A 24,890-nucleotide genomic window follows, 5' to 3' on the forward strand; every position below is an offset into this window, starting at 1 on the left:
CACGAGATTGTAAATTCTACCCAAGAGGACTATTGTCGTTATTATAATTCACTAAAGTACTTCCAAAGGCCAATTGTGCCAGGAGGACAGTAGGTTCTCAATAAATATTTGTTAAGCATTATTTGGCCAAAATTTTCATTCTTGATCTCATTAGTATCCCCTTCACCTATCCTTCAATCAAATAAACACAATGAGCTAATTTTGAAATTGGATTCTTAAAAACTCAGTAAGTAAATTATACCTACTAAATTCCAAGTATCTAAATACGCCAAAAGTAAAAATATTTTTCAGCTAGTTAAGCAAAAAAAAAGAGAGGACACAAGTCACCAACATCAGAAATGAGAAAGGAGGACATCACTATAGATCCCACTGGACACCAAACAGATAATGAAGAAACACTATGAACAACTCTATGTCCAGAAATTCGATAACCTAGGTGAAATGGACTAGTCCCCTGAAAGACACAATCTATCATAACTAACATGAGAAGAAATAGATAATATGAATAGACCTGTCTCTATTTTTAAAATTGATGGGGCTCCTGGGTGGTTTGGTCGGTTAAGCGTCCGACTTCAGCTCAGGTCACGATCTCACGGTCCGTGAGTTCGAGCCCCATGTCGGGATCTGTGCTGACAGCTCAGAGCCTGGAGCCTGTTTCAGATTCTGTGTCTCCCTCTCTCTCTGCCCCTCCCCCATTCATGCTCTGTCTCTCTCTGTCTCAAAAATAAACGTTAAAAAAATTTTTTTTTAATTGAAATAATAATTAATAACCTTCTGAAACAGCACAGGCCCAGATGGATTCATTGGTGAATCTACCAAACATTTAAGGAACAAATTATACCAATTCTCTACAATTTCTTTCAGAAGATAGAAGCAAGCAGATGGAATACTTCCTGACTCATTCTGTGAGGCCAGATTTACTCTCATACCAAAACCAAATACATTATAAAAAAGAAAACTACAGACCAACATGCCTCATGAACATAAGATATAAAAGTCCTCAACAAAATATGAGCGAATTGAACCCAACAATGTATAAAAAGAATTATATAACACAATCAAATGGGATTTATCCCAGGTATGTGGGGCTAATTCAATACCCAAAAATTAATGTAATCCATCACATCAACAGATTAAAAGAGGGGAAAAAATCACATGATCCTATCAACATATATTTAAAAAAAGCACTTCAAAAATCTATGACCCATTTATGATAAAAAAAAAAACTCTCAGTAAAAAGGAAGTGAAATTTCTCAACTTGATATAGAAGATCTACAAAAAACCTATAGCTAACTTCATAAATGGTGAGTAACTTGAAGTTTTCCCACTAAGATCAGTAACAAGGCCAGGATTTCCCTTCTCACCACTCCTTTTCAACATTGTACTGAAAGTCCTAGCTAATGCAACACAAGGAAAGGAAATAAAAGATGTAAAGATTGGGATGGAAGAAATAAAACTTTGTTTGCAAATTATATTACATGACATTCTGAAAAGGCAAAACTGAAGATAGTAAAAAAGATCGGTGACTGCCAATGAGGTAAGGAGAGTGAGGGGTGGATAGGTGGGATACAGAAGATTCTTGTAGCAGTGAAAATACTGTATATGATACCACAGTGATGGATACATGTCATTATACATTTGTCCAAACCCACAGAATGCACAACCAAGAGGGAACCCTAACATAAACTATGAACTTTGGCTGATAATGATGTGTCAATGTGGGCTCGTCAGATGTAACAATATCCTACTTTGGTGGAGGGAATGTTGATAATGGAGGAGACTATGCATGTGTAGGGATGGGGCCAGATGGGAAATCTCAGTATGTTCTGCTCAATTTTGGTTTGAACCTAAAATTGCTTTAAAAAAAGATATAAGTCTACTAAAAAAATATTTTTCAATCTTATACTTACTATAGCTTGTGTAGTTTGAGGAAGATAGAACCTTATTTGCTTTGGCTTTAATTAGGAAAGCATAACATTGTAAGGAGAAAAATTAGAAATTAACAACAGAAGGATAGTGCAGGAATAGATCTCAAAGGCTTAAGATATTATCCTGATGAAAAGGTCTGCCTGGAAAACTGACCTTCGATTTGCCCAAGCTGCAAATTCAGACACGTGCTGGTATCATCACAGTTTCTTGCTATTGCTAAGTAGAGAGAAATGTATTCAAGGGTCTCCAGGATAGCAAAAATGGGCTAGGAATATAATTATAAAGACAAAACATGAATCCGAGACCATGAGGTAAGAAGCATTTCAAAGAAGTACCAAGGATTCTTCTCAGAGCAAATAGTGTATCTGCAGGTATATGTTCTCAAGAAGACGTGTAGATCAGGGGAAGTCATGTTCAGCACTGTACAAACATATCCCTAAGAAAGATTGCCACGGCCATTGTCATTAAGAAACCTACCATCTTTTTCTATAAAGACCATGGTTCCTCAAATTATGTCACTGACCTTTTGTCACTGATCTTTTGTGAATCCCATCCAGACAGCCAAAAACATATTCACTTTGAAATTTTCAAAAATATTTTGTGTTTGCGTAAGTTTTTATTTTAATTCTGGTCAACAAAAATATGGAACGTTTCATGAATTTATGCGCCATCCCTGTGCAGGGATCATACTAATCTTCTCTGTATTGTTCCAAGTTTAGTACATGTGCTGCTGAAGCACTCACTCTGAATTTTAAAAGCACTCTGCTAAAAATATGTTTGGTTGCAGAAGAAATTAAGTTAAATTACTCTTAAAATGGACTGTTTGCAAATAGCCAACAGTGAAAGTACTACATTATACAAACCGCATGGTCTAGTCAAAGAGGTACTCAGGACCTGCATATATTTACTAGGAAGAAAGATGTGAAAGTGAACCAACTAGGCAGTTAAGGAGCTAGCAAAGGTCAAACAAAATAATTCTAAAGAAAATTAAAGGAAAACTCATAAAGATAAAGCAGAATTTAATTAACTGGGTAATAAAAATAATATGCAATCAATAATGCCACAGACTTTTTTAAAGTAATAGAGCAAATAAACTTCAGGAAAATTCCGATCACACAAGTAACAAAAAGAAACGAAGCATAACTATTAGAGAGGACCAGCTAAAGTGGTCATCACATAAAGATAGGATAATTTATCTAGAAACAAAACAACTTCCAACTGTAAGGTAGGGAGACTAGTATAAGACAAACATGTAATTAAAAACCTTTTATTTCCACAACAGCAATAATAATTATTTTAAAAATGGAATAAAAGGATTCCATTCACAAATGCAAGAAAAATTATAAAAGGTCTAAGAACAAACTCAGTAAGATATATGCTAGACTTATAAGAAAAACCCTGTACTTAAAATCATAAAATGACCTGAATGGAGAAATATACCATGTTCATAGATGAAATGCCTCGATGATTTAAAGATAGCAAATTAATCTAAAAAGTTCAAGAAAATTTTAATCAAAATCCAAATGTGATTTTTTAAATTACACTTGAAAATCAAATCCAAAAATTTACCTGGAAGATCATGCAAAGGAGAGTAATGTTCTACTGAATAATAAAGCATGCTATAAAGGGAGAATCTAACTCCTCTACCATCAAAGCAGAAGATAAAACATCAGTAAAAGACTAGAGAGCTGCAGAAATAAGCCTAGAGAGAGAGAGACATAGATTCATGATTTATCCTATCATAAATATTTATCCCTATTTTGGGATCACTTCTCAAATTATAGTTCAAAAAATGGGATCCCTGGGAAATCCAGGGACCGAATTAAGTAATGGAGATACAAAGAGCAAGCACTCTTCACCTTGACAGGAGTAGTATAGAAACCCTTTAGTTTCTCCTTTGCTTCCCATTTCCACTGCCACCCCAGCTACTCTAAAAGTTTCCCCACTCTTCCAATTTCCTGTGTCCCCTTATGTTTCTACCCCACATTCTAAAGTAGACATAATTTTTCTAAAGTATTGTTTTCATTATATGAGTACGCTGACCAGAAACAATCATCCACGATCTACTGAAATTAACGACCAGCCCAGCATTCAACATCATCCAAATTTCTTTTCCATCCCTCTTTCTTACCCCCCCCCCCCGTGTGCAGACCCTCCCACCTGGATCACAGATTACTTAGATGTGACCTTCTCTATTTTGAACGCCTGCTCTCCTTTAAATCCCTCGAGTACCTTCTGCCTCTCTGTGGCACTTACTTTGCTTTCTTTTGTTAAATAAGTCTTATTCCTCCCACTCTCTCCATCAGATGTTAAAATTTTTAGGCCAGAAGTTTTATCTTCTTCATCTGTGTCTTCCTGGTAGGACACGGTCATGAGTACATGTTAGGTAGTCAAAAAAATAAGGCTAAATTGAATGGACTTCAGTATCCAACGCTTTTTTAATTATCCTCTTGCTTCCTAAAGAGACATGCCACATCATTTCTACAGCAACATCTGAAGTAGCTAACTAAAATAATGTAGCATCCATCCTGTCTGCACTCAGATTGTGTAAAAATTTTGGTAATGTTTACTAACTCTTAAAATCTGGTTCATTTATGTCCCATTCTTGAGATGTCATGCATGCTCTAGTATGCCTGTCTCTTCACTAAAAATTCTTTTACGTCAACATGATGCCCAGATTGATTCTGACTGGCCTTTTACTTGACCATTTATTTACATAAATTGAGCGTTAGTCTTCTTAGTGGTTATTCAGCTTTTCAGCATCCAGGGTGTGGTCACTCCATACCCTTTATGTAAGCATACATAAAATCGTCTCCACACTGTCAGCATAAAGTAAATAGAGACATACATGTGAGTCATTATCACAGAGGCATAAGTAACAGGCCAAGTAACGTCTCACAAAAGAAGGAAACGATACAGTGTAAAACCAAGCTGAGAGGACTATTCCACTCACCCCATCACCTCTTTTCCCACTGTGCTTTGTGGAAAGACTCTGTGGGGAATCTGGATAGCTCTGGAACTCTGGAACTCCCAATGCAGAAAGGCAGTAGGATGCAATTAACACCCTGCATTTTTTTATTAGCTCACACCACAGGGAAGAGATGTCTAAAAAGCCACTTAAATTCAGTATAAAATTCTAGCGACCACAATTGTAATTGCATAACTGCAAAATATTTCTCTCATTGTCAAAATAAAAAGAAGGCTGCAATGCACGCTGTCTGCTTGTTTCAGGACGCAGTAACCTATAAGAATCTTTTCTAGGATACAAGCCTCATTCTCCAGCAAATGCATCTTGAGACTGCGACTTAATCTAAAATCCTAACTCCTGTTTTGGACTGTGTTGACATTCCAATCCCTGTCATAAAAACACCCTGAACAATATTTCAGACACAGCAACTTCAGGGCTTTCCCTTTTTTAATTGGCAGCTAAAAAGAATAATTTTTAGAAGCAACAGAAGTGAAAAGCTACCTTATTCTCCAACACACGTTAAAAAAAAAAAAAAGCATAATATGCAGACTGATTACTCAACAGCAAATCATCACAAACGCAAAAAAAGACCTGGTCTCTGTTTCCATAGCAATGACTTTATGTGGTTTAACTCTTCTGGGAATTTAACCAAATCCCCAGCAGCAGGGGAAGATCATCAGCAAAAATTTTGTAACATATGGCAACTGCCAACACATCGGTGAGGGAAAAATACTTTTATTTTATCCTCCTTTCTACTGAGAGGAATACCTTCATGTCAAGAGATTTTGTCAGTCAATCTGCACTTAACTCAAAATTTAAAAATACCAGGTTTCTTCTTCCTTAGACTGAAAGAGACATTGGTCCCCAGCCAGCTCTGCACCCCCTGCACTCCCAGAATGACATGGACAAGAGCTGCATGCATCTTCTCATGACTCACAGGTTATTCGTCCTAAAGAAAAACTTAATCCGCAGGGTCATCTCTTAGCAAAGAATGCAAATGGAATTTTATTCTCTATTTTGCTTTTAAAGCCATCCTCATTTGGGGGTGGTGTGTGTGTGTGTGTGTGTGTGTGTGTGTGTGTGAAAGAGACAGAGAGAGACAGAGCACACGTGCACATGTGCATACATGACAGGTTTTAGTTCTACACATGGCCCCGTGAGTAAAGTAAGAGTTTTCACCTAGAAAATAATAGATGTGCTACTTTGCATGATTTTCTTTAGTTCAAGCAGCCTTGTATCTGGAAGCCTCTTCCAAGTATCAAATTAGAGGCCATCCAGTTCAAGATACTTAAATCCTCTCTTCAGCATATCTTTATAAGAAGAAAAATTGTGATCAATAGGTGATATGCAATTAAAACCCAATGAAAATGGTTGTCTCAGAATGAGGAAAAACCTCCAACGACAAGGAATGCACTACTTTCCAAGAAACCCATTCAATCTTGAACTGTTTTCAACATAAAAAAGAAGCTTATTTTTTTATTTTTTTTTTTTAGAGAGGGGGGCACACGTGCATGCAAGCTGGGTTGGGGCTGGGGAGGAAGAGGAGCAGAGAGAGAGAGAGAGAGAGAGAGAGAGAGAGAGAGAGAGAATCTTAAGCAGGCTCCACACTCTGCACAGAGCCCCACCTGGGCTTGATCCCATGACTCTGGATCATGATCTGAGCTGAAATCAAGACTCTCAACTAACTGAGTCACCCAGGTGCCCCAATTAAAAAGAAGTTTCTTACGCTCCATTTCAAACTACCTCCTTTTTACTTGCACCACGAGCCGCACAATCTGCATCGGTTTTTACTTCCAAGGAGACAGAGATTACGCCCAACATTTCTTCTACACAACAGCACCTCTGAAACCAGAGGCCAGCTTGTGTCTGTTTTCCATTCTTCAGAGTTCACTTGTGACTCCCCCTATACTCCTCATTGTTGTTTCCATTCTCCTCCTTGTCTCACTTCCTTCGCCTATAGACATAAGTTATTTCACCAATTACTTCGTTCACTCCACTTCTTTAAATGTAAAGTAGATCACAGGCCTAAAATTAGGGGTATTAAGCAAAAAATGCCATGAGTAGCCAGGCAGGTAACTCAACTGCGTGAAGTATCTTTGGATAAGGCCACAGGGAGTGGTGACAACCATGGTGACTTGCCGAGTGGAGTCCCCAGCCGGAGCGATCCAATTTGTATTTTTCAAAATACTGTGTACACATACACACATACACACACAACTGGGCCTGCAGTTGTGATATTTGGCTCAAATTACCCTGACACCAAACGTTAAATTAATAGGGTATTATCTGGAGATTTGAGGACTGAAAGAAACTTTCCCTGATCAGGCTAGGGAAGAGGGAGAGCAGCCATCTGTGTTTTCGGGCCACTCTAGAAATGTTATCCTGAGAATTTCACTGGTCAACTTTTTCTCACTAGTACACTGAAAAAAATACAAACCAAACTCAATATTCTCTCATTGCTCAGTATCTTTTGATCAGGTAAGCTTGTTTTATACCTGAATAAATAAATAAGGTACAGACTATCCAAAAAGATGCATCATGATTGAAAACAAACAAAAAAAAGCTTGTCTGAACAAAAGATAAAGACCAATTATCACAGAGTATTAAGGAAGTTCACATTATAGGGACGCCTGGGTGGCTCAGTCGGTTAAGCATCTGACTTCGGCTCAGGTCATGATCTCACGGTTTGTGAGTTCAAGGCCCACGTCGGGCTCTGTGCTGAGCGTTCAGAACCTGGAACCTGCTTCAGATTCTGCGTCTCCCTCCCTCTCTGCCCCTCCCCTGCTTGCATTCTGTATCTCTCTCTCTCAAAAATAAAATAACCATTAAAAATTTTTTTAAAAAAAGAAAGTTCGCATTATTAATTTCTACACTCCATTAACTCTTTCCTTTGCTAAGACTTAAATTATTTTATTTCGAAAGCATAAACTGTGCTCACCTTTGTGTTTGGAAGTTCTAGTGCTGCCTTCCAAAGTGCATGAAAGTTGTCTGTCTTCCTTTCAACCACACAGGCACCTTCAGAAGCCAACCAGCAAGGACCCAGACCTTGACTGTGGTCATGGTCCAGGGAAGGTGGCTCTCCATTTGTTTGGAGCCACAAAGACAATGTTATAAGTATCAATTTACAAAATCCTGATCTAATCACCACAGGCTCCAGAGCATAGGACATGGGACCAAAAAGGAGTCAAGGGTTTCCTCAGATTGGTGGGAAATCGCATGTCTCATACCTGTAAGCATTTGGCCAGTAACACTTACAGTGGGTGATTAATGGCCTTGAAGCTGGAATCTTCCACATACACTCCTTTTCAGAAGTAACCCCTGCGCTTAGCCCCACCTGACTGTTTAATTATTGAATTATCATTCATGCCTTTAAATGTTCTTTTTACAAATTAACCTTCGAGTTCCACATCTATACACAAATATTCACTCTCTAGAGAAGATTAAACAACTTCTTGGTTTACCTCTGTCCGCCATCTTTGATCCAGTGGGCTTGTCTGGGACACTAAGATGGTCCAGGTTGCTACTCAATGAAGAAGTGTCATCACTAGACAAAGAGTTCAAAAATTCACTTTCCGATGTGGCACAGCTGTTTTCCGGGGCTTTGCGACTGTTTGCCTCTGACGGTGCAGGTGAGTGAACATTCACGGCAAGTGTTATAGACTGTCCCTCATCGTCAGCAGCAGCAGAACTATTAACTATGTCGATCCAGGACTGTCTTTCTCTAGATAAGGAGGAGGCCAAACTGCTGTGTGTCTTTTCTGTATTTTCCAAGGAAGGGGAAGAACGTGACGTGTCGCTCAGTTTGGGTGAAGATGAAGATGCCTGCTGTGTAGCCTGTTTCACAAATAAAACCAAAAGTGAATAAAATAAATCATGATTCAACCAGCACTCTCTACTCTCCATTCTCAGTGAAGGTACCCCAGTGTGTCAAAAACAAATTATTAGTAACAAATCATTTTAAAAAACCATTCACACGTTTTGGGTTTTGTTTTTTGGTTTTTTTTTCATTTGTCTTACCAACTATGATTCAGAATAAAAGCTTTTTTGTTCTTGTATTTAAAACCCCCCTTTCTGATACAGGAGTGCTCATGCATAGGGGCACTTGTACCCCAATGTTTATAGCAGCACTTTCAACAATAGCCAAACTACAGAAAGAGCCTAAATGTCCATCAACTGATGAATGGATAAAGAAATTGTGGTTTATATACACAATGAAATACTACATGGCAATGAGAAAGAATGAAATATGGCCTTTTGTAGCAACGTGGATGGAACTGGAGAGTGTGATGCTAAGTGAAATAAGCCATACAGAGAAAGACAGATACCATATGGTTTCACTCTTATGTGGATCCTGAGAAACTTACCAGAAGACCATGGGGAGGGGAAGGAAAAAAAAAAAAAAAGAGGTTAGAGAGGGAGGGAGCCAAACCATAAGAGACTCTTAAAAACTGAGAATAAACTGAGGGTTGATGGGGGGTGGGAGGGAGGGGAAAGTGGGTGATGGGTATTGAGGAGGGCACCTATTGGGATGAGCACTGGGTTTTGTATGGAAACCAATCTGATAATAAATTTCATATTAATAAAAAAATAAAAATAAACCCCCCCTTTTTTATTCAAACAGCTGAAGACACCACATTTAACTTTATATCTCGGTGATACAGAAATAGCTGCGATGACCTTGTACAAGACATTCATTCTCAGACTTCATGTGAGGATTATTAGTACAATCCCTTTTTGTTCTGTTTGAGTTAAGTTTGCTGTAAGGGAAAAATTACAATTTTTAAGCATCCTCATTATTTAATTTGAAGACTCTTTAACAGATCACAGCAAAGTTCATTATGAAACTGTTACAAAGACTTGATAAAATACACTGACAGATAATTCATCTGTTTCTATTCTGTATTTCCATTAGTTGCCAAAAGGAGTGGGGTTAAGATTAATTTTTTTTAATTTTTTTTTTAATCTTGATTTATTTTTGAGAGACAGCATGTGAGCAGGGAGGAGCAGAGAGAGAGGGAGATACAGAATCTGAAGCAGGCTCCAGGCTCTGAGCTGTCAGCACAGAGCCTGACATGGGGCTTGAACTCACGAACTGTGAGATCATGACCTGAACCGAAGTTGGACGCTTAACCGACTGAGCCACCCAGGCGCCCCAAGATTAAATTTAAATTTAAATTCCATTCTACTACTTATGGATCTATAGCCCATGTTTAACTAACATGCTGGGGGTTCAGTTGTATGCTGTAATGTCTTCTTAAAGAAGATATTAAAAAAACTAAACTAGTCTAAAAAAAGAATCGAAAGAAAAATGTATGATATTTATATCCATGTGACAAGAACCAAGAACCATGATGCCATTTTCCAAAACCGATTTGTAGAACTTTGAATTCTCTGTTTTAGGATCTGAAAGATCTCCATAACACAATTTACCCTATCTTCAATGCTCCCTAGAAATGTAAAAAGCCTCTTTGGGGAATTCTTTGAAATACTGAAGGATATTTTGAGCAAAGACTAGATTGTAATCTATCACTGTATTCTCATTGATTGAGCAAAAAGTCTTGACAAAGCTAATTAAGAAAAAGAATTCAGAGAAAGAAAAGTTTCAGCAAAAGCAGACGCCAGACAGGAAGCAAAATACTGAGTGAAGACCATGGATGCAGACAAAGTACATATATTTAAGCCCTCCAATATCATGGAGAATCACATTCTTTAGTACATGCCCAGCAACCACTCATAACTACATAGATGAAATCAAGTTAACTCACTAGCTCTTTAATAATTTAAAACCTTTAATAAACTTTCACCAAAAAAGACAAGAATCCATTTGCAAGCTCTTCATTCATTAAAAAGAGACCAAAAACTGTACCCAGACTATGAGAAGTGGGTTGATGATATAGGATCGTCTGAAAGCAGTTCCTAACACACAATGCAAGAGTGAATAACATTCTTTGGCAAAATGCTCATCTGTCCACGGAGAAAACATCAACGCAGCATCGCCAATGACTGCGTTGGAAAGGACTCCATTTATTCTGAGATTTTTATCCTTGATTCATTTTGATGGTAAAATATAGGCCTTCCTTTTTGGAAAATGGTGATGGTAGATATTAGTTTTGTCTTTTTTAAGTTTTTTTAATGCCCTACATAGCTAAATAAAGATCTGGCAACCATATGTTGTTCCTTCATTTTTAATTTTATTGGTCAATAAAATCCAAAAATCTAGACAACAGAGACAACAGCACTCTATGGGTCACCCTGTATCTCCAATGGCAGATGAGACAGAAAAGGCATCTTATAGTTCAGTTTTATTATGTCATCCTGTGGGATACTATGTCAATCTCAAGCATTCAAAAGTCCAAAGAAGTGGTAGGAAAAAAAATTGCTAGTGAGAAGAAGCCAGAGAACAAACTAGGATTTTCTCCCCCAAATCTCAGAATCATTGCAACTAACTCAGAATGGTTGATTTTGTTCCCAACCAGGATGTCCCCAAGAACATATTGGGGACATTTTGCAGATTCTAAACTCTGTGTTCTGATGGGAACAGCCAGTGTTTACCCAACGTGTGCCCACTTTGCTGAATACTAGACATACGTTGTCAAACAATCGATAGATCCACTTTTTAGTAGCATGACATTAAAACAGCCAGTTGAGATACTAACCACGTACATCTTATTAACAATGTATTTGCACAGACATAAAACTTCCCATTCAAGAATGTGTCAGTGAGTTGGGGAATCGGTTGCCTTAAATCACGGAGACGATTTAACAACTAAGAGATCAAAGATTTGCAATTCACGAAATAAAACCTTAGTTACCTAGAGGACAGAGTGCACACCGCCACCCCCCAAGCTGTCCGAATAAATGCCAAGACTGGCTTACTCATTAGAATGAGCTACAAAATACGTATTAACAAAAATACCATTCAGGCCTAGTCCTGACGCGTTCCCCTACCGTGAGCTATTTTAGTAAAACTTGGCTTTGGGGGAGTCAGCCTCCTTTCCTGAAAAGAGAGCATGTGCAAGCTTTTCCTGTTGCCCTTGCTGATACTGCTGTAATTTGATTATAGCAAATGGGCTGTTTAAGCAAAAGCCTGCACACATCACTGCTGTGGCACTTGCCACAAACTTTTTTGGACCTCAAGGGAAGGTCCTTGAGGACCAAGGAAAGACATGTTCATCGAGCGTCAGAAACTTTGGGGAAGTATATGCCTCTTTGAGGTACGACTCCCAACACACACAACTCAAACGCTTTCAATCCACTGTCTTTGCTCTTGCTCCGCGTAACAACTACAAAATTGATTTTTAAAGGGAGGAAAGAGTGAGCAAGGGGAAAAAAGGAAGAACGAGAGAGAAGGGAAAAGAAAACGAGAAAAAAAAACGATGTGTATCAGGTCAGAACGAGTTTTTATCAGAAGAGCGATGAACAAAATATGAATCGACGTGAACCTGGAATGCTGTGACAGAGGAAGGAACATGAAAATGTACTTTGTAAGTAGATACTGTGGTGCTACATCACGCTTCAGTATTTCTACCATTCTGTAGGAACCAAAAGCCGCAAGTCAAACAGAGAACATTTAGCTCAGTGCCTTCTATGAGCCATCCATGTACTATACTCCTAAAACTTCTCACAGCAAATCAGATGAAGGTAGAAAGAAACGACAGTCCCTCCTCTTCACCCCACCCCTGTGTGATGAACAGGAGCCCATCCTTCAGTATCAGTTCAAGGACTGGCTCCACATCCTTCGGTGGCCTCAGGGCAAGATGGCTACCTCTGCCTGGTGCTCCCGGGCTTACTTCTGTCACACCAGGCGGAACGTCAGTTTATTTGTCAGCTCATACCGTAATCGCCGATTGACTCGTTCATCTCTTTTTTGGTGAGCTACTTGAGAATAGGCTGTTTTGTAGTTATTTTTGCATCTCTGTGTTTTACATCTATACCCGACCTACAGTTGCTAACGAATTAATACCATTACAAAGTGGTCTAGAAGAAAAACAGCCCAGAACAGTTCAGTCTCTTTCTGAGGAGCACCCTGACATTCTCTGCAGAATTGCTACAAAGCATTTACCTTAATCCCAGGATCTATGGTGACTGTTACTGACTGCACTGCAAACACCCCCACAAGATGTTCTCATAATCTTAAACAAAATTATTGTGTTATCTATTAGAAGTTAATAATTGCATGGTGGTTCACCCATTTCAGAACATTTGGGTTTTAAATATTTTACTTTTTAATGAGAAAATTAAAGACATTTTAAAAATCTAAGTTTTAATGAAGAGACTATATATAACTAAATTAAAAAGTCAATACTGCTTTTCCTCATATTCTTCACAAATTCGCGCATCATCCTTGCACAGGGGTCATGCTAATCTTCTCTGTACCATTCCTATTTTATGATATGTGCTGCCGAAGCCAGCACACTTTTTCCCATTTTCTGTAGATTATTTTTATTTAAATTCCAGTTAGTTAACATACATCGTAATATCAGCTTCAGGTGTAGAATTCAGTGATTCAATACTTACATAGTTTTATTTATCAAAGAAGCTTAGTTCAAACGCTCATCAGCTCTACAATATTTTTCTTTGAATTGTTTAAAAACACAAATTTGACATAGGGAAAAATAGCCTGAGACAGCCACCAAAAGCCTGTAATTAGGAAGACGTGAGTCAGCCTATAAATTTTAAGCAACATTAGTCAAAGTAGATTTAAAAAAAAAAAGAAAGAAAGAAAATACAGGAATTACTTAGGACTAAACATAATAAAATCAAGTGAGAAAAAAAAAGAATGTATACAGGGTTTCTTTTCTTTTATTGGCCACATGAATAAAAACAGATCAGTCAATTGCTGCTAAACCCTAGGAAGTATTGTTTGTATTTCTACCGTATCCTAGCAGGAAGCATTTCTCTGAAAGCTCAAAGACTTTGCAGAGCACACCCCCCTCCATCCTCCGGCCTCCTGCATGACCTTGGGCCATGAGGTGACAGAGGACCTGTTCCTCACTCCAATCCCTGCCATCCAAGTGACCTTGCAGAGGACACTTTATCTCTACATCCTATTCCTTTGACTTCCTCCTCCCACCATTACCCACCCCCCTCTCTATCCCAGGCCATCTTCCAAACAATTAGAGTGTTTCTCAAACATAAAACAGATCACAATATTCCCCTGCTGAGAATCCTCTAAGAACTGCCCATCACAAGTAGAAAAATAGCCACAGTCTTCATTATGGCTGAGAAGGCCTATGTGGACTCCCTATCTACCCCCCACCCAGCTACATCTCCTTCCACCTCCCCGTCCAGTCCCATCAACTTTCTTTCTATCCCTTGAGAACAGGTGCCTTCTGCCTGAGAGGCCCTCTGTGGACTTCTGGTTGGCTGCTTCCTTCTCACCATTTTGGTGTCAGTTCAAACATCAGCAGGCTCTTCCCTGATTGTCACAGGCAGAGCAATGCCCTCCCAACTTGACTCCAGTCACTGCCTAACACATCACCCCATTTTAGCTTCTTCATAGTATTTATCGTTACTCAAGACCATTTGTCTGAATCACAAGTTTATTGTGCCTCTTCCTCAACTTAGAACTTAAGATGCTCTGGGGAAAAGATACAGTCTAGTTCAATCCAGCATTCCCTTATCTGCAACAGTACCTCGTACATGGTCGACACACACACAAAAATGCATTAGCTGCCTGCCTGCCTGACTCAGATTCATCACAAGGAGCACATGGGATAACAGGAAAGGATATTCTTAATAAAAGGTGAACTTCAGCTTGCAAAGGCTACCTGTGACAGTTCTATTTATTTCTCTTCGGCTTCCTCATTTGTTAAATGCAGAATGTGAAAGTCTAATGAAACCATCCTCCTCAAAGCCACGTGAAAGTGCTAGAGACGTGTAAAGTAGGGACGTTCTAATTCACATGGGGAAATACCTGTAGAGTAACAAATCTGCAGAGAATATGGATGAAGTTACAATCATCCACTTGCCCATTTATCGGTCCAATAAAAAAATATTTATTTCATTTCAAATATGTGTTATGAAAAAAGGTGCCTCTTCCCTCCAAAAAAAAAAAAAAATGCACTAGGAACATAAAGAGTTCAGAAGAGGGCAAGATTAACCTGACTTAGAGGGCCAGGGAAGCTTTACTGAGGGAAGTCATATTTGAATGGGAGAAAGTGGAATGGGGTGGAAGAAACAGTTCCCACAAGCAGAGAAAGTTTATCAATACGGCGCAAGAGCAGGAAAGTCTGGAAAGTTCTGGGGAGACAGCGGGCAGTTTACTGGGCTGCTGACACAGGAGGAATCAGCAACAAGACTGGAATGGCAGCCTGAGGTAGACCCAAGGGCTTTAAATGCCATGCCAACAAGTGGAGAATTAATTTGATAAGCCATGAAGAGCCACTGGAAGGTCCTGTGCAGGTGAATCAAGACCATCAGAACCGCGCTTTGGGAAGACTAATTTGGAAGTGGTTTTCAAGAGGAGGGGGACATTAGAGACAAGGAAGAAAAATAGCCCGCTATCTCTATGACTCGGGCAGGAGCTACTCCAGGCCCCAACGAGGGCAGCAGCCTTGGGAATGTAAGGCGTCAGGGGCAGCCCCATGCCTTGTGAGGGACTGCCAGAGGAGGCGCCTGAATTAGACTGCTGAAGCAGAGATGCAAACGCTAACTTCAGAAGTCTTGAAGTCAGTTAAACGGTCAACCAGAGAGCTTGCGGTAACTGTATCTTCAGGAGAGAGGACGACTTTTCTTTCTACCTTTACCTGGCTTGTTTTTGAAGTCACTGATAACTTTTCATACAACGATCTCACTTGCAAGCATTTCTATTATTTTATAGAGTACATGCAGCGAAAGATCAAGTGACGTTTTGTAAACAACTGTGCGAGATTCATCCTACCAAGATTAAGTGTGAGTTTCTAAAACTGACTTAACCCCTCTCAGTGTCTAATCTTTGACTTCTTCCTCTGCCACTGACCAAGAAGCCGCAGTTTACAGGGTTTGTTTTTACTCACTGCTTCTTTGGTTTGCTTTAGATTTTTTTTCTCATCATTTGGAGCAAAAGGAAGTGTACTTCGAAAAAGCATCAAATGTGAGGACCCTCGTGTTAAAATAATCTGCAGGAGCCGTTTGAAGCTGTTTGAAGTTGAAGATAAACATTTATCCTCTCCGTTTTTCCGCCTATCTGATCCACCCATTGGGTGGTCTGCCAAGTTCAAAACCCACCCGTTCCATTTTTCAATTATGCCATGACCTGCATCCCCACCGTCTCTCACACTAGACCACTGCCACCCTCCCTTTTCTTTGCTTCTATCCTACTCCCTGCCTCCCTGAGTCTCCCCCCACACAGTAGCCCGAGTGGTCCTTTTAAGATGGAAACTGATCACATCACTCCTCTGCTCAAAACTCCCAAAGGCTCCCTAAGTAACCCAAAGCATCAAAGTCCTTAACTGGCCCTCGGGCCCTGCATGGTACGGCCACCACTACCCTCCAACCTTACTTCCTGCTATTCTTACCTTGGCTCGCCCTGCTCCAGGGACACTGACTTCCATGCGCTGCCACCTATGCACCAAGGAGATCTTTGCTTGGAAGACCCCTTCCCCGAACACCTGGCTGCCTCTCACACCACGTTTCTGTGGTTTTGCTCAAACCTCAGCTCTCACTCAGGCCTATCCTGGCTGTTCTATTCACAACACAGCCCAACTCCCAGCACTCTTATCTCCCCTCATCCACCATGCTCCACTTCTACTGACACAGCAGATAATTTACTTATTACGTTCACTATTTATTAGCAGTTTCTCTCAACTAAAAGTTTGACTCCACGAAGAAATAAATCATTGTCTTTTTTATTCACTCATGTCCCAAGTATTTAGAACAGTGACTCTCAACAAAATTTGTTAAATGAACGAATAAGCATATGAGCATAGGTTAGGTTACCAATGCTTTTAATAATTAAACTTAGAGGAAAAATATGTATAACAAAGTTTTAATGATGGTTAAGCTCTTAAGTCACTTTGTAACTTACAACCTTATTGAGTTTAAAAAGTGAATGAAGTCAATTCCTTTTCTGCCCTTTTGTGGGTTTCAAGGAATCATAAATCTCAAGGAATCGTGGGGACTGATTTCTACAAAGCATCTTCCTAAATGAAATCTACAGAGTCCCATCTATTTTCAGTTTTTTTAGTAAGCCTATCAAAAGGTCCCCATTTCTCATTTCTCTGGATGGATGCCTATCCATCCTGTGAAGTCTTCTCAAGGAGAAGCAACAGAAACAGAAACCTCTTGTTCACTCAGGGACAATCCCGAAGTGTTCTTTACTGTCTTGTGGAATGTGGTCCCGCCCATTAGAAGCACAGGTGCAAATTGGTCTGGTGCTGAAATCTTACTGTTTGCAGCAAGCAATTAGAATTATTGGACACTGAATTAAATTTTTAATTCAAGAGTCTAATTTTGGGAGATAATTTTTCAGGAAAGTATTATTTTACACTTTTGAGTCATCATTCCAAAATGAAAGTTCATTACCCAAAATATTTTTTTTAAAGCAAGAACTTAGAGAAAAAAAGTTTTTCCACCGTGGCTTATATAACTCAGTCATGGCTAGCCTATGCCAGACTGAGCCAAAACAAAATGAGTTGATTCATGCTCTGGATCAAAGTTACCATGAAATTTTTGAATTTTCATCTGTTTAAATAAAAAGCTTAAATGGTATTTTAACCAAGTGTCTTGCATGTCTGTTTTTCAGAAACAAGAGGAAACAAAAACAAAATCTGCCTGGAAAATATGTGAACAGGAGGAACATATTCTGTTTCTAAGGAAAATAAAATCTAACTGTTCAACATTTATCTATTTCCAATATATTTCTTCATAAAAAAAAATGTTAGCCTTAGTGGCCTTCCAGAAAATGCTCAACTTAAAACTGTAAGAAATACTATTTGATCGAGGACTCAGAAAATTCTAAAGACTTCCCACTTCAACGGCCTCGCTTTCTGGCAGCCCCCTCTGCACCGCTTCATTTCTTTGTTTTGAAACAAGCATTCTCTGAGCTTCTACTATAACATCAAGACCATCATTGTGTAATGCAATGGAGTCCTGATCCCTCATCTACGAAGACAATCTGGTTGTTTTTACTTCCATCAAGGCGAGTTCTAGATGGTTGACAATGCTCTTAGTAATCTGTGATGCTAGTGTGCCACTATAAAAATGAAAATCACAGTATTTTAGAACTGAAATAAATCATGTCAGAGTCATATGTGGGGGGGACAGTAGGAGGCAGAGAGAATTTCAGGAAGAGAAGGTTGGAGGACCAACCAAATTACTGTGTGTTACAGGTTAAAATAGGAAAGAGAGAGAAGGCTGAATAGGCAGAGGTAGACAGACAGAGACAGAAAGAAGAGAGACTGAAGCAGAGAGAAACTAAACAAATATACATGCTACTCTGTTAAACCAGAAAGCCACATCTATTTAGTCTTTTCCAAATTTAGGAAGTGATTTTAAAAGAAGAGAAAGACGACACTAAGGAAAAGTGATGAATATGTTAACATAGGATATATTGTAAGTCTAGTTCAGAAATCAGTCTAAATTTTACCAAAGTGTAAATTTATTTATATCTTGCTTAATTTTAGCTAGCCCTATTTCATAGAAATTTTAATAAACATACTCATTCAACAAATGCTTCTTTCTGGACTTGGTTGTTAGCCAAATAAACCAGAAAAGGGACCACAATTCTCCACTGACAGTAGGTGAAAACCATAGAAGTCATTATTTAAAAGCTATTTAATAGCCTACATCCAGAAACTGGCAAGATACAAATAAAGATGAAAACTTCATCACACAACATAGAAAATTCTGGCAAAAGAGGTCTGGCAAGTGAAGGAGAGGCTGTAATCTATCAGCACCTATAATTACTTGGGTGCATGGATGGACAAGTGCAGTAGTAAGGTGGAAAGAGCATATGCTATAAAGCTAGACAGACCAGGGCTCCCATCTCAGGTGCTCCATATACTGCAAATGTGACCAGGTCATTCTACTTCTCTGAACCTCGGTTTCCTCATCCATGAAATGAAGGTAACAATATCTACTTCCTCATGACCTAGCAATAGGAAGCAATTTTTAAAATCGGAAACAAAAGCACAAACCACACCAGAAATAATGGATAAACCTGACACACTGAAATCAAGACTATCTGTCTATGAAAAGAAACCATGAAACAGAGTCAAAAAGAAAAAAAAGCCATGTAGCAGAAAAGGAGATGTGCCTTACTTCTAACTAAGGACCAATATATAGAATAATAAAGAAACTTTATAAATACAAAATAGTAAGACAGCTAAAACTGTACTGAAGATTTTAACAGACTAAACAGAAAATCCAAAAGGCCAACAGATATGAAGAGATGCTTGGCCTCATTAGTAATGAGTGAAATTAGAATGAGCTGATTAAATAATACTACTTTTCAGGATTATTTGAAGGGTAAATATATTTAACGCATCTACTTCAGTCCTGCCACATGATAGTTACAAGAACCATAAATAAACCTCCTCAAAGATCCCTGCTTGAATCCTTCTAGGGGCCATCAATACAATGCCAATGAGCATCCAAATACAAAGCAGCATGACATAGTTTTAACATCCATTAATAACCTGAACTTATGTTGGATGCTTCCAAAGATAAGAATCAAACTTGAACTTCTCTCTAGTGAATACACAGAATCATTCCATGTGCAGATTGAATGCACTGACCCCACTCCTGGCCTCCTGAGACCTTTCTGAATCCAGCTTTCTCTTCATCTACTGTCTTCATCCTTTTTATGTTCATTTCACATGGATATAGTGCATGCACCCAGGACAGGCACTTTCTTCTTTCCGAAGACCAGAAGGGTATAAATAAACATTACAGAACAAATAAATCTTTGCAAGCTTTGGCCCATCACCTAGAAGCCCTTTGCATTACCATGAGTCCTGTCAGCATGACACATCTGTGGGTCACACAAAAATCCACTGAGTTTGTCATAACCTGGGGGGTGCTATGGAGAAGGCTCCAGATCAGCACCCCGAGAACAGTACTTGCTCTTTGGCAGGCACTTTAATTTAGCCCATTCTTCAAATTTACCGGTCAAAGTACATTCTACGCAACTGGAAGGAACGACATCCACACATTTCATCATGACCAACAGACTAATCACACTGGTACGTACCAAAGGAGAGAAAGTCTCCGCAGAGTAAGGAGGGGGTGGTGTCTCCACAGCTATTTCAGGGTCTTCCTGTTCACTCTCACTGTAGCATTCTATACAAAAATGAAAATGCTTAATGTTTCAACACTGTTGTCACCGATTCCAAAATGCATGAGCAGAGGTTTTTTTCCATCTGGCTATTGCAATTCCAATCGATTCAGAAAGGACTCATCTACTGAGCTACCTGGTGCCAGGGGATTACATAAGAGGGGAAAACACAAATAGCCATGTTAGGGTTTCTGCCCTTAAGAGGGTCCAATACATAGGAAGAGGACTGGCCATAGCTGTCCTCAATAATTCCTCAAAAGACGCATTGGGTCATATACTGAGAGAGCGTAAAATCAGTAGTGAGTAATTTTGATCATGGGAGCCATAATGAGCTAGAAAGGGCTGGATAAGTAAACCATCAATGGTGCACACAGAGTAATGGGAATACCATGTGGAGGGTGCAGGCTAAACCAAGTATATGGAGTTCTCAGGGATGTGGTGAAAATCGAAGCTGAAAGTTTGCATGAGGCCGTATCACAGAAGGCCTTACATACCAGGATTAAGGAGAAGGTTTTCATGTAGTGATTTTTCTCCTCACAATTTATAAACGCACTTCAAATATACAATGGGTATTTATGTCATGGAAAAGAGGACCAAGGAGATGGTTAGGATATTGATTTCACACTCTTATGTTGTAGTTCTTTATTGTTTTAAATCAAGTTGCCGCTTTCCCATTTCTGAATTTAAGCTTTTGTAATTTTTGTTATCCAAGGATACAACTCCCTACATTTCAACTGCCAAGTTTTATATGGTCTAAGCGTTTCAGAAATAGTATCAACTCTGTGACCCTGACACCTACAGCTTCCCTCTTCTCAATACTCAGGAGTAATTTCATCATTAAGAAGATTTCAACTCCTGTAGCTTTTGAACCCAGAGAGCTACAGACGGAGCTAAAAATATGGCCTGTGTCCCCATCTGACATTCAGGTTCCTAGCACAAACTTAGAGTAATTAGCCTCAGCACACACCTGGTGGAAATATTAAAACATCTGAGAGGAAATAGTGGGATGAAAGTTATCCGTCTAGATCATGACAAGATCATGTCTCTGAGTAAGAATTCAGTGAGTGGGGCAATAAAACATTTGCATTGGCAGCTGTTGGAGATGTCAGCGAAGCCTACAGCTGCTAACGTGTGGGTGAAGTGTAAAAAGCATTCTTAGCCAGCATGGGAAGCTCTATTCCATGTTGGTGAGTCCGTGTGAAGACGTCTGCCTCGACAAATTTTCAGATGATTTTAAATGCCAAAGTAGGTTTCATTAGGACAAGACTATGCATAGAACTTGACATTGTATTTCCATTCTATCTCATCCAAATATTCTTGCTAAATTTTCAGAAATTTAAAATAGAACATACCTTCATCCTTTGTAACAGTTTCATGATGGATTACAGCTAATCCAAGCTTGTTTAACCACCTAAAATTCAAATAGCAAATAAATGCTTGACCAAAGACACTGGTCCCCTACCTATCTACCTTCCTCCTAGACCCTGAAGGAACATCTTGTGCCAGACATTATAATGCAACTGTCATAATTTACAGTCAGTCTAAACATTTGCAGAAACAGTTTAAGTCTTTAGCACTGAAATCTATAACCTCAATATTTTCCTTACACAGGGCATTCTTTGTAAGACAAGAAACAAGATGGCCCATTATCCAGCTGGCCAATGTGGGCAACTACATTAAATATTCTAAATATATAAACAAATATAACTTTTGCCATAGTGCATTTGAAATTTTTAGCAACCATCAAAACCCGTATCAAGCACCTGGGTGGCTCAGTGGGTTAATCTTCCATCTTTGGCTCAGGTCAAGATCTCATAGTTCGTGAGTTCAAGCCCCATGTAGGGCTCCGTGCTGACAGCTCAGAGCCTGGAGCCTGCTTCAGATTCTGTGTCTCCCTCCCTCTCTCTGCCCCTCCCCCACTCACACTCTGTCTCTCTCTCCTTCAAAAACAAATAAACATTAAAAAATGTAAAAACAAAACCTGTAGCATTGAATTTAGTTAACTTGACCATTAAAGTTCCATCTCTGTAATTCTTAAAGTGTAATTTTATTCCACACAAAAATAAAGGAAGAAACAAAAGATGATCCATTTTCAAGCCAGGATTTTTATATTACTCAATAAAAGATCCGGTCAGAGTTTGACAGGCATTCCTAAGCTGGGGAAATTTCTAATTCCTTGAAAAATTTTATATTAGGCAAAAATTGACCATGTCCTATCTTCTTATCGACTTATCATTTTACTGGCAATAAATTTCAACAAAACATCAGTAATAAAAATAGAACTAGATAAACCTTCAGGAACTCAAACTTGGCTCATGATTTCAGGCCACTGGAGGTCCATCTCAAGGGGTTAGCCAGGAACATACTATATGACACAAATTCTTAAAAGTCACAAAATGGGTCAACTTCGTATGTTCCTAGCTATCTAACCTTCTATTTAAAGGGAAAATATTACTTTAGGGTAGTGATAATATGATTGATTTCCCAGTTGTTTCCAGTCTCCTAGATTTTTAGGAAGTATTCCATATTTTACATTCACATCTTTTTTGGAGAAACCAGTGCACTCGATAGAGGCCTAAGTCAACCAATATCAACGAAATAACAGCAAGAATGTGGTGCACTTACTGACTCACTCTTGCTTTCCTTTCTTCTAGTCCTGTACTGCCTCGTGACTATTCAGCATGCTACACCCCCACCATTGCTTCAACACCACACACTCCCAAGTCTGCAAATTTCAACAAATTAGGAATCCTTACCCAACCCTCCATCTGCCATGGTCTTGCCATATTTATTTTCTACTGACAGGAAATATATAAATTTGATTTTTAGAAACAAATAAAATAGGGCTTTCTATAAGAAGGAAGCTGAACTTTCGCCTCATTTAAGAGCCCCTTGGACACCATGAAAGACGTGAGTTCTTCAATGGCCACTTAAAACCAGACTGATACACAGGCCCAGATCAGGCCACAGGAACCACAAAGTGTTCATCAAGACCTGATAGAATAATAAACAAACAAACAAAAAAAAAAACAAAAAACAAAAAACAAAAAAAACAGTAAATCACAGAAAAAAACACAAATGGCTAATAAAGAAATAGAAAAAACTTATCAGCCTCAATAGTATTTTGGGAAATGCACATTCAAACACAGGAAAATATTCACCACCAGACTGGCAAAACTTTAAAATGCCATCGATTTCCAGAATTTAGGAGGAAACATTCTGATCCTTTGTTGAGTTGAACATCAAAATTGAGACAGCCGATTTTAAGCAGGCAATTTGATGATATAATCAAAATGTAAATATCCACACCCTGAACCCAACAATTTTAATTATAAATGTCTATCCTGAAGACTACAAATAGATGTTGAAGAATGTTAACTCAGTAAGATTTGCAATGGCAAAAAGAAAAAACACTGATACGATATAATCATCTATTAATAGGAAAATGGATAAAGTATGGCACTAATTTCATCATTAAAATCAATGTTATAAATGAAGGTAATAAAGGCTTTGTGATGACCTGGAAAAATCCTAACATTGTTAATTAAAAAAAAACAAGTACAAAACAATATGATCAGCCAGATTCAATGTACTTTTAAAACTATATATTTGTACATGTACACAAATTGGTATGCAAAGAAAAGCATCAGGAAAGATATAGGTCAGTCATACTGTTTAAAGTGGTTAATCCTGGGGACAGAAATTGAATTGGAGGGTGAAGGTGGGGGTATGGGAAGGATTTCACTTTACATCCTTCTGTATTATAGAATTTTTTACAAGAATATATCTTAGGTGTCATCTAACTAAAGAAACATTTTAAAGTACACTTTTAAAAACTGGTCAGGCAAACCACAATGAATGTAATGGCTCACTTTTAAAATACCAACATAAACTATTCTTAGTTTATACCGGATTTCATAATTGTATACTGATCCTCTCCCCCCCTCCAAAAAAAAGCATCTAAAAGTGAAAAAGATAAATTTTTTTAACATATCAAGACAAAAATAGTTTTGAGCTCAGAATGCCTGAAAAGGCATTTCTAAGTTCCTTTCCAGAACACAGAAACACAGAAATATGGCAAAACACACGAATATTGACAATAAAGATTCCTCTCAGCACTTACCCAAAACTCACGTCCTTTTAATTGCCGCCATTAGCTACTTGCTATGGAAAACGTGATTGTTTAGAATCTTATTTGACTGTTTTCCTTCTAGAACCCACTGGCTTCCCGTATCTCCTTTGCTAAGAACGTTTTTTAAAAACATCCAGGCAGTAAGAAAATTTCTATTTGTGGCTAAATAGATGGGTGCACAAAAAGACTTATATTTACATAAATGAAGATGACAGATGTTTCCTGGGAGTTTGTTGTATATTAACTTGATGTGTTGGAGGAGCACAAGTGTTAAGAAATTGATATACAAAACAAGAAGGTTCTTCCCACAAACACTGTCTGAGAAAGGCAGCTACCAACCAGTCTTGGTTTAGAAACCAACTCGTCCATGACCCTAATTACTTACCCCTGTGCTTGTAAATTGAGGGTCCCTGCAGAACACAGCGTTTCTATTAAACATAATTACCTTTGCCTTCATCGTCCCTGAGCGAAATGTCACCACCCAAAAATGCAGTTTCCCAAGGAAGCAAACTTCTAAAACAGGACGCTGGTCTCCGCACGCGTCCAGATTCTCCACTCCCTCCCCCAGATTCTCTGCATCTCACAAAGAAATACCCAGCTAAGTA

The 24,890-nt window shown here is 38.7% G+C and overlaps 1 protein-coding gene, 1 non-coding gene and 1 pseudogene across 13 annotated transcripts in view; all 3 read right to left on the reverse strand.

Annotated features, from left to right (window-relative positions):
* Window positions 1–24,890, reverse strand: part of IPCEF1 (interaction protein for cytohesin exchange factors 1) — a 185,324-nt gene that overhangs the window by 19,912 nt on the left and 140,522 nt on the right. For all 12 annotated transcript variants that reach the window (XM_015544308.2, XM_042987362.1, XM_042987368.1 and 9 more), the window contains 3 exons: window positions 21,506–21,564; window positions 20,070–20,158; window positions 8,359–8,731 (listed from right to left, as the gene is read on the reverse strand). In XM_015544308.2, the coding sequence (XP_015399794.2) occupies window positions 8,359–8,731; window positions 20,070–20,158; window positions 21,506–21,564 (521 nt within the window). The remainder of the gene's footprint in view (window positions 1–8,358; window positions 8,732–20,069; window positions 20,159–21,505; window positions 21,565–24,890) is intronic.
* Window positions 2,566–2,668, reverse strand: LOC122238869. Its single transcript, XR_006218022.1, has one exon. It is a non-coding gene; the product is annotated as a U6 spliceosomal RNA (small nuclear RNA).
* On the reverse strand, window positions 13,190–13,311 carry LOC122238898 (annotated as a pseudogene).

Source organism: Panthera tigris, chromosome B2 (genome assembly GCF_018350195.1).
Source record: "Panthera tigris isolate Pti1 chromosome B2, P.tigris_Pti1_mat1.1, whole genome shotgun sequence".
Taxonomy (NCBI): domain Eukaryota; kingdom Metazoa; phylum Chordata; class Mammalia; order Carnivora; family Felidae; genus Panthera; species Panthera tigris.